We start from the raw sequence: 10,892 nt of genomic DNA, 5'->3' as shown, positions 1-10,892 counted from the left end.
TGCTTAGAAGAACCCATGGCTGCTGTTTTTTTTAAGCACAAGGTTACAGGAGGCTGGGTTTTTATAAAGCTCGGAAATCTGCATCACCTGGCCTTTTCTAACTATGATAGTGAACAAGCCATAACCCCAACAGGCTAATTAAGGTCTGAAACCTTGATAAAAGTTATCTGAGCACACAAATCTCCAATGGTGCTCAAACTTTAGCATAAGCCCATTTTCCTTTTTGTAATTTATAAAATGTAAAAAATGACTATTTTTGGGGGCTAAAATACAAAGAAAATGTGTCATTAGGTCTTTTAGAGATCATTTCATCTTCAACTTGCTTAACTGTTCATAATAGCAATAATTTTGACCAGGATTGCCTAAACTTTTACATGCCCCTGTCGGTAGCTTTCCATGGGCAGGTGTTTACACAGTCAATTCAGTGTTTTGCTCTGCCCCATCTGATGAGGCCTGCTAGCAAATAAAGAGGTTTAATACTAGAGATAAGACTATCCTGATTGGGTACACCTTTTCATGGTGGGATGGCTTTTACACTTCTTTGTTCAAAATATTGGTAACTAAGTACCCAATGTTATTTACATGTACTATTATTTGCTTACTACAGGGTATTTATTTGCTCATTTTCTTTTTATCCTAGGTTATGTTTCTTAATGGCCACAGTGTGAATATGCACCTACATATTGCACTTATACTAATGTATTTCAGCTTATTTCTTTGGTTTAGCGTTAGAAAAATGCCCAGTCGTCATACTGAAAGTGCGGCTCCTGGGTGAAAATGAACTTTATTCTTCATGGGAGCCAGCCACTGACCTTCTGTTATAAGGTGTGCCGGCGTGGTTACAGTTACCGTTCACAAGGTTGGCGTGGCTTTGAGCACGCCTCAGCATTCTGACTGACAGTCGGCTCGGCATTGCATCAGTGCAGAACTGGCTGTCTGCAGGTTAATTGTGTTATCTGGTGTGACAGGTTCCTTTTGAAATTACAAAGCTATATATATATTCAAGAGTCGTGAAACTTACGCTCAGTACACATCATGATAATCACAGCAGTTTTACTCTTACTAAAGTCTGACCTTTGCCTGAATTAATTGAATGTAATATATAGAAAAGAACTATGCACTCAGGGGTATGCAATGGAATAGTGAAAGTTTAAGGTAGCAATCCAATCCAATATATTAACCTTTCGGACCTTCCTCAGATTGTAACTGTATAGAACATAGAAAAAAAGAAAAAATATAGTAACAAATAAAGGAACATACTCATGATGTCAGGCGATAAAGCCAACATAATACAGAAAAAAACAAACAAAATAAAAAATAAAATATACTTTATGGATTATGGACTGGACCCTACTCGGGAACCATCTCTCACGGAGTGATGTATAGTACCATATATTAATTGAATGAAACATTATTATGAATAAAAGTTCTAAAACACATCTAATTTTATTAACTCAATTTTTATTTTACATAGTTTGTAATAACTACGTTTAATAACGGATATATTGATAATATTCATGGAAACAATTTGTTAATCATCTTCTGACATCAGATCTGTAAATGTATCTACTAAAATCACATAAACAATCAATAGAAAGTACTCTCAATTAGGTGAAGAACTTACAAATGTTCCATTATAAATGTTACAAGGCTCTACCAATATTGTATGAAAAAAACTATTAAAATATGAAACTGAAATCTCTATTTAACCAGTAATTAAAGGGAACCCGTCACCTACAAATATGCTATTTACCTGCTAATATAGTGGTAAACAGTGTTTAAATCAAGCACAACTATATGGAAAATATTCTTTCTGTAGCGGCTTGTTTCCAGTCATCGAGGCAGTGCAGGGGCTGTAAGTAACGGCTTCTTATACAGTGTACCTTTATCAGGACCCCTGCCCCTTGCCTGACAGCCTGCTCTGCAGCACTCAAGGTGAAGGAGAGATATTATAGTGTGTTCAGTGTGTAGTGAGCGGTGACTGTGACAGCTTCCTGCACAGACCTGATGCCTGGCAGCAAGTAGCAGCAAGGAGACTATAGTTTTATTACCTGCAGATTGCTACTATATCTGTAGGTAATTAACATTTTTTGTAGGTGACAGGTACCCAATTACCATATTAAGGTTTGTTTTTTTTAGCAAATTTACTATATAAAACACATGTAAATATTACAAAACATCCTAAACACATTTATTTAGCAAAACTAATTTGTTTAATTAAGGGATACTAATTACATATGGCAAAAATAGCCGTCATCACCTATTTTATACAGCAACCCATTCCTAGACTGCACACAATAGCACAGGTTTCATAAAGAAAAGTTTCTTGAGACAGACATCTGAAGGATGTTGTTGCAAGTTTCTGTCCAGGCTAAGGGGCAGCATCGTGAGCACATATACCTGATTTTCTCACTCAGGCTGACAGGTTTTCAATGGACATGATGGAAGTGTGAAAGCAGGAGGAGAAAAAAATTCTTCCTCAGCTAAATGAGGAAGCCAATTCTGTTTAGCCAACCCCTGTGTTGTGCAGCTGTAACATAGCTCAGATGTCCTTCTCAAGCATGTTTTCTTCACACAACCTAATGAATTTAGTCTAGATTGAGCCACTGCCGTGTGGTGGTATCCTACCTCACTAAGCACTCGGAAGGGGTAGGATGGGTGACACATCACTTGGAACAGTTCAATTGGACACAAGACTGAGATGGTCTTGGTGATGTCACTCACCCATGCCCTAGTGCAGGTGAGACTCAAGTGGCAGTGCAATACATTTTAGGCATGGTGTTTGTACCGGAATAACCCAACTAGGTATTATTTCACATTTTTGCAGCTCTATTTAACCTTCCCTTTTCCTCCACCACCTTAGGACTGTATCTGTTTGCATTGTTTGAATGTTTCAATGTCTCATAATTTTTCTTTGTTTTTGTTCTGTTACTTATAATGGCTAGTGTTGGTGGATCATAAGACTGCATCAATATTTTAGGATACTTATGAGTAACTTTTTCAATTACTGTGTTTCTTCTGTGATTGGTTATGTTTTGGATCATGACCTACATAGCTATTACATAATATGTATCATTGTTAAGTTCCTCCACCATTTAGATATTTTTCCTAAAAACACCTTTAGGCTAGATAGAGATGTTACATAATATGAGGGTATTCACACCCCTAAAACTAAATTTTTATTCGTATGTATATATATATATATATATATATATATATATATATTATAATCAGTCTTTATTTTCTTTAGAAAATATTTGTTTGCAAATATGTATCCTTGCATCATTTTTCCTTGAAAGAACTAATCTTTATCTTTATCTCCACCTTCAACACTGAAACTACACTGTGGACAGCAGAGACTCTCGTTTTCATCTACACTAGTGGTATAGATTAGTCCTGCTTCACACCTGTGCCAGAGATCTTGCCTCAGCAGCTCTGTGTCATATATGACTGTTTTTTCCTTTACTATATTGATAAGATCCATGGATACTGGAAGCATCTGTAGGTGAGCATGTAATTCATCTAAATGCACGGTGCGTTCTTCTGAGTACATCTTATTGATCAGTGAAATTATTTTTAGAATGGCCAGATTAGAGCTGTGCTTCTCTCTGAATGTTGCCTCTACTTCTAAAGCCAATCGGAACAGTTCATAATACTTCTCCAAAATGTCATACTTACTCGAAGCATTATGAATGGCTGTAGAAATAGTACGAATATCTTTAAGTATTCTGATACAAACTCTGGGGCTCTTTTTTACACTATTTTGTATTGCTCCGAGTTTTTGCCAGAATGTCATTTTCTCACCTACTAACATCAGTGAACGTAGAGTTAGGTTGCCTTCTTGCAACTGTTGCACTGTCTTATCTAGCTGTGGAAAGTTACACAATTCGGTGTCATTTTCACTGAGGAACATTTCTAAATTACTCATCCATTTGTAACCGATGCTTTCTTTAATTTTTTCCACATCAGACAGTGTTTGCTTGATCAAATTACCGAATCGTAAACTTTTTCTGATGGGTTTCAGGCATTTCGGACAAGACTTCAGTTTAATAACTTGGTCTTCATCTTTCCTAACCATCCATTCATAGAACTTTGTCACTTCAAAAAAATGAGGACAGTCCATAAGTTGAACAAAGCGAGCATCAGGCTTTCCTTCATTTCCAAAGATCAATTCTTGTAGTTCATCAGCATCACAAACTCTGCATTTCTTGGGGCATGGCTCTCCGCAAAATCCAATGCATGGGTGACCACATTTAAGATTTTTCCTGCAAGGTTCATCACAAGCCTCTCTGTCACAAGGCTCCCAACAAAGTTTTGAACACATTTTATGCTTGCACTTCCACCCACAAGGCTTTTTGCAAGGAGCACATGGTTCACTGCATTTCTGAAGGCATTTTCCATGAAAACATGAATTTTCACAGGAACGGTTACAAAAGCACCTAGTGTTACACTTTTCTTCACACTTATGTGAACAGTAAAGTAGAATGCCACAAGCATTTCCACATGCCAAGTGAAAGCCTCGTGTATCACAGGTGTTGCAACTTCCAGGGCAATTGTGTCCACAATCTAATTTTTCTCCACAATTCACATCACATTTTAATGTGGTACCACTCAACTCTGCTTCTGTCTTCATGTGACACAATGTTTTAACAGTGTGACCACATTTCAGTGTAACGGTTACCTTTTCAGGACATTTGCAGACTTGACCACATAATCGGACACATTTGTGACCACACTGTAATACCTTAATACATTTCTCTTTGCAACAAAATTTTTCTGGATCCATTGAACATAGAACATCCTGAATGTGTCCACATAAAGGAATCTGTTTTTGCACAACCTCTTCACATTTACCACAAGGGTCACAGCACAATTTCCTGCACTTGTGCCCATTATCACAGACCCTTTTTGGACAAGGCTTTCTGCATACAACATTTTCATGCTGTGGATCATAAGGGTGACATAAAAGAGGGCAAACATGGCCACAGTTTAATGTGAATTGGCAAGGAATCTTGCATCCACCCTCAGGAACATCAGCGAAGTCTGAAGATTTAGATACATAAGTTACTGTATCAGGATGGTTGACACATTGGAGCTTTAACTCTTTACCAATAAGTCCATTTTCTTGTAATACATCATTAATTGCACTCCAAAGGGGAACTTTTGATAATAATTCCATATTCCCTATGCAAAATAATCCTTTCTTGGCTCTTGATAAAGCAACACATACCCGGTTTGGGATTTTAAGAAAACCAACATTGCCAACCAAGTTACTTCTAACTAGAGAGAGGATGATAATATCATTTTCTTCTCCTTGGTATTTATCAACACCACATACAGTGACACCCTGAAACTGAGCTTTGGGCATCATTTTCTGCAAACAGTGAAGCTGTCCAGAATAAGTAGTGAGTATTGTAATCTGTGATGGAGAGTAGCCTTGTTGTATGAAATAGAAGCAAAGTGACTTCACAAATGCAGCTTCATGGACATTCAAATGACTCTTGCCTTCCTTAACATGTTCTTCCAGGTGGTTGTGGTCCACAAAGAAGAGGTTGTGACAAATACCCTAAAAGATCAAATCAGAGAGGAGTAGATTATAATGACATACGTGTTATATTGCTTACATTTATTTTATCAAAAGAAAGTGACAATGTCATAGGAAGACTGTACCTGTAGAGAAACATGCATTCCTAATCCTTTCTATCAAGAAAATTTTATCAGTATGTCAATTTCAATAGCTTCATTAAAAACCTTTACAAAAAAATGTATTCTATACGATGCATAATGTCATGGTCATGGTTAAGACATAGTTAATGTCCTGTTCTCACAGTGAGCATTTATACTCACTCCTAACCTGGTTTCTCTGTCAGCTATACGTTCTGCTTCAGTCTCTGTGCATGACCCCTGGAGTGTATGCCTGGCTTGCATCGTGTTTATCTTGCTTTCCGTGCATTACGCTGTTTGTTTTTCTGGATTACTGAACTCTGGCTTTGCTTCTGATTCTCCTCTGTCTCTCCCTTTTGGTACCTCGTGATCTCCTGGCTCCCATCTCTGCTTGTTTGATTATTCTTTAGTACTTGTCCCTTCTCTGTTTCCAAAGGTCTGGCTCCGCCACCTGACCTCCTCCCACTCTGTCACATGTTTAAGGTCCTATTGCTTACCAGGTCACTCTGTCACATGTCTAAGGTCCTGTTGGTTACCAGGTTAGTAACTCAGCGTTTAGCTCAGCTCCTTTGCTGCTGTGTGAAGCTCTCCCCGCAGCATTAATACCCGGGAGCCGTGACATTATAGCTGACCGTACAGTCTTTCTCCCTGGCGGTGGTGGTGGTGGTGGTGGGGTGTTGATATGCCATGGATCCGGTACATGCTCTCACAGGGCAGATTAATGAGCTCTCCCAGCTTTTTCAGAAACTGTCCGTGGAGCAGCAAGCCCTGGTCGACTCGCACCAAAAGGCGCAGAGAGATGTGGCAGGTGCTTTACAGATGTCTGCTCCATTGGGGTTCCAGGAGGGGGACCCCACTGATTTATCCCTAGCAGAACCCGAACCACCAGTAAAGTTATCCAATACTTTTTCTGGGGATTAAAAATTGTTCAGGGTTTTTAAGGAGGGATGCAAGTTGTTTTTTTGAGTTGCATTCCCGGGCCTCTGGAAATGAAAGGCAGAGGGTGGGGGTAGTAATGTCCTTGTTAAAGGGGCTCCACAGGCATGGGCTTTCTCTCTCCCTTCCTCTGCTCCTGAATGCATGTCTGTGAACCTGTTTTTTGTGGCTCTGGGGCATATTTTTGATGAGTCTGATAGAGTACGTCTGGCAAAGGTTATGGTGATGAGTGTGACTCAAGGGAGGCACTCCGCTGAATGGTTCTGCTCAGAGTTTAGGCGGTGGGCAGCCGAAGTTTCTTGGAAAAGGAGGAAAACTTGGCACTCATCTTCTAGAATATTTTTGGATTTTTTTAATGCAGCCAGAAAACAGACGTTTCGGCCTCACTGGCCTTCATCAGTAATGGACTGCAGTATGGTGGTTAATCGCGTTCAGTGTGATAATAGGAGTGACACCATAGTCACTTTAAATGTGTCTGGTAATGCACTAGGCGCTGGGCATGGAGCCTGAATAAGATCGTACCTGGGTGGGTGGGGGTGCCGACATGCAGTCATCAGCGAAGTGGTATCCACCAGCTGACCAGCGGAGGATACCGCGTCGCTGATGACTGCACGCCGGCACCCCCACTCACCCAGGTACGGTATCACTCCTATTATCGCACTGAACACGATTAACACTATACTGCAGTCCGTTACTGATTAAGGCCAGTGAGGCCGAAACATCTATTTTCTGGCTGCATTAAAAAAAATCCCAAGATATTCTAGAAGTTGAGTGCCAAGTTTTCTTTATTATACATGTATGGTGTGGGGCCCTACTTGAGCACCTTCTGAGGTTGTGCATATGGTGTTTTTCCTTTACTTAAAGTTTCTTGTAAAGACGCAGCCCTGAGGGGGTTGTTCAGAAAGGGTCTGACTAACCGTCTGAAGGACGTGCTGGCTCTTCATCCTCCTCCTGATACCCTGGAGGATGCCATGACACAGGCTGTTGTGAACTGTGTTTCAGGGCTCCCTCTTGTGGTCACTAATGGTATTGTATGAGTCATGTCTTTCTGCTAGCCTGGGCTTCAGCTGTTTCATTAAGCTGTGGGTGTTCCTATTTAGTCCTCCTTTGGACTCAGTCTCTTGCCTAGCATCAATGTATTCAGTTCTATTTGGTCTCCTCCTGATTCCTTGCCATCTGACTCATTCAAGAAAAGCTAAGTCCTGTTTTTGCATTCTTTGGATCATTTGCATTTTCAGTGTTTTTTGTCCAGCCTGCTCAATATGTGATTTTCTAGCTCGCTGGAAGCTCTAGGGTGCTGATATTCTCCCCTCACATCGTCAGTCGGTGTGGGGGTTCTTGAATATTCAGCGTGGATGTTTTTGCAGGGTTTTCTGCTGACCGCATAGTTCACTTTCTATTTTCTGCCTATCTAGATAAGTGGGCCTCACTTTGCTGAATCTAGTTCATCTCTACGTTTGTGTTTTCATCTTGCCTCACCGTTATTATTTGTTGGGGGCTTTCTATATCTTTGGGGTTTAATTTCTCTGGAGGCAAGTGAGGTCTTATTTTTCCCTCTAGGGGTAGTCAGTTCTCCGGCTGGCTCGAGACGTCTAGAATCAACGTAGGCACGTTCACCGGCTACTTTTAGTTGTGTGTTAGGATCAGGTATGCGGTTAGCCCAGTTTCCACCTCCCTAGAGCAGTTCCTATGTTTTTGCAGACTTGCCAGAGATCCTCTACCATTAGGATCATAACAGTATGCCAGGCCAAAAGGAAATGTTTATTGCATCGCAGAAGCGGGATTAAAAAGAAGTCTGAGTATTTTATTTTTTTTTTTGCTGCAGTTTGTCTAGCTTCTTCCATCCCCTTATACTCTGAGTGGCTTGGAGCTCAGCTGCAGACATGAATGTGCAGACTCTGACTTCTAGTGTGGATCAGCTGGCTGCTAGGGTGCAAAGCATTCAGGATTTTGTTATCCATAGCCCTATGTCTGAACCAAAAATACCTATTCCTGAGCTATTTTTTGGAGATAGATCTAAGTTCCTGAATTTTAGGAATAATTGTAAATTGTTTCTGTCTCTGAGACCTCGTTCCTCTGGTGATTCCGCTCAGCAAGTTAAAATTGTTATCTCCTTCTTGCGTGGCAACCCTCAAGATTGGGCTTTCTCTCTGGCGCCAGGAGATCCTGCATTGGTGAATGTTGATGCGTTTTTTCTGGTGCTTGGTTTGCTTTATGAGGAGCCTAATCTTGAAAATCAGGCTGAAAAGGCGTTGCTAGCTATCTCTCAAGGTCAGGACGATGCTGAGGTGTATTGTCAAAAATTTCGGAAATGGTCCGTGCTTACTCAATGGAATGAGTGTGCCCTGGCCGCAAATTTCAGAAATGGTCTTTCTGAAGCCATTAAGAATGTGATGGTGGGGTTTCCTACCCCTACAAGTCTGAATGATTCAATGGCTCTGGCCATTCAAATTGATCGGCGTTTGCGGGAGCGCAAATCTGCTAATCCTTTGGCGGTGCTGTCTGAACGGACATCTGACCTATGCAATGTGACAGAATTCTGACCAGAGCCGAACGGCAAAATTATAGACGTCAAAATGGGTTGTGGTTTTACTGTGGTGATTCAACGCATGTTATCTCAGCATGCTCTAAGCGCTTAAAAAGAGTTGTTAATCCTGTCGCCATTAGTACTTTACAGCCTAAATTTATTTTGTCTGTAACCTTAATTTGTTCATTATCTTCTTACTCAGTCATGGCTTTTGTGGATTCAGGTGCTGCTCTGAGTCTGATGGATTTTTCGTTTGCCAGGCGCTGTGGTTTTGTCCTGGAGCCTTTGGAAATTCCTATTCCTCTTAGAGGAATTGATGCTACGCCATTGGCGGAGAATAAGCCTCAGTATTGGACGCAGGTGACCATGTGCATGACTCCTGTACATCAGGAGGTGATTCGCTTCCTTGTTTTGCATGATTTGCATGATGTCGTTTTGGGTCTGCCATGGCTACAGATCCATAATCCAGTTTTGGATTGGAATGCTATGACTGTGTCAAGTTGGGGTTGTCGGGGGATTCATGACGATACTCCGTTGGTGTCTATTGCTTCTTCCACTCCTTCTGAGACCCCTGAGTTTTTGTCAGATTACCAGGATGTATTTAGTGAGCCCAGGTCCAGTGCCCTTCCTCCTCATAGGGACTGTGATTGTGCTGTAAATTTGATTCCTGGTAGTAAATTTCCTAAGGGTCGACTCTTTAATTTATCTGTACCAGAGCATGCCGCGATGCGGAGTTATATAAAGGAGTCTTTGGAGAAGGGACATATTTGCCCATCCTCTTCTCCTCTTGGTGCAGGATTTTTTTTTGTGGCCAAGAAGGACGGGTCTTTGAGACCTTGTATAGATTATCGTCTTCTGAATAAGATCACGGTCAAATTTCAGTATCCTTTGCCTTTGTTGTCTGATTTGTTTGCTCGGATTAAGGGTGCCAGTTGGTTCACCAAGATAGATCTTCGTGGTGCGTATAACCTTGTGCGCATTAAGCAGGGAGATGAATGGAAGACAGCATTTAATACGCCCGAGGGTCATTTTGAGTACTTGGTGATGCCTTTTGGACTCTCTAATGCTCCTTCTGTGTTTCAGTCCTTCATGCATGATATCTTCCGAAAATATCTGGATAAATTTATGATTGTTTATCTGGATGATATTTTGGTTTTTTCTGATGATTGGGAGTCCCATGTGAACCAGGTCAGGATGGTGTTTCAGGTTCTGCGTGATAATGCTTTGTTTGTGAAGGGCTCAAAATGTCTCTTTGGAGTACAGAAGGTTTCTTTTTTGGGTTTCATCTTTTCCCCTTCTACTGTGGAGATGGACCCAGTCAAGGTCCGTGCCATTCATGACTGGACTCAGCCCACGTCTGTTAAGAGCCTTCAGAAGTTCTTGGGCTTTGCTAACTTTTACCGTCGTTTTATCGCTAATTTTTCTAGCGTAGTTAAACCTTTGACGGATATGACCAAGAAAGGTTCCGATGTTGCTAATTGGTCTCCTGCGGCCGTGGAGGCCTTTCGGGAGCTGAAGCACCGGTTTACTTCAGCGCCAGTCTTGTGCCAGCCGGATGTCTCTCTTCCCTTCCAGGTTGAAGTTGATGCTTCTGAGATTGGTGCGGGGGCCGTTTTGTCGCAGAGAAGCTCTGATGGCTCTGTGATGAAGCCATGTGCTTTATTTTCCAGAAAATTTTCGCCTGCTGAGCGGAACTATGATGTTGGTAATCGGGAGTTGCTGGCTATGAAGTGGGCATTTGAGGAGTGGCGACATTGGCTCGAGG

At 41.2% G+C, this 10,892-nt stretch overlaps 1 protein-coding gene across 1 annotated transcript in view; it reads right to left on the bottom strand.

The window, feature by feature from the left end:
- Positions 1 to 1,430: 1,430 nt before the first annotated feature.
- Positions 1,431 to 10,892, bottom strand: part of LOC143782308 (NFX1-type zinc finger-containing protein 1-like) — a 495,771-nt gene continuing 486,309 nt past the window's right edge. Inside the window, exon 18 of the mRNA XM_077269631.1 lies at positions 1,431 to 5,566. Within this exon, the coding sequence (XP_077125746.1) occupies positions 3,302 to 5,566 (2,265 nt within the window). The 3' untranslated portion in view covers positions 1,431 to 3,301. The remainder of the gene's footprint in view (positions 5,567 to 10,892) is intronic.

This window comes from Ranitomeya variabilis, chromosome 6, assembly GCF_051348905.1.
Source record: "Ranitomeya variabilis isolate aRanVar5 chromosome 6, aRanVar5.hap1, whole genome shotgun sequence".
NCBI lineage: Eukaryota > Metazoa > Chordata > Amphibia > Anura > Dendrobatidae > Ranitomeya > Ranitomeya variabilis.
The sequence above is the reverse complement of the archived record's forward strand: the minus strand, read 5'-3'. Positions and strand labels throughout refer to the sequence as shown.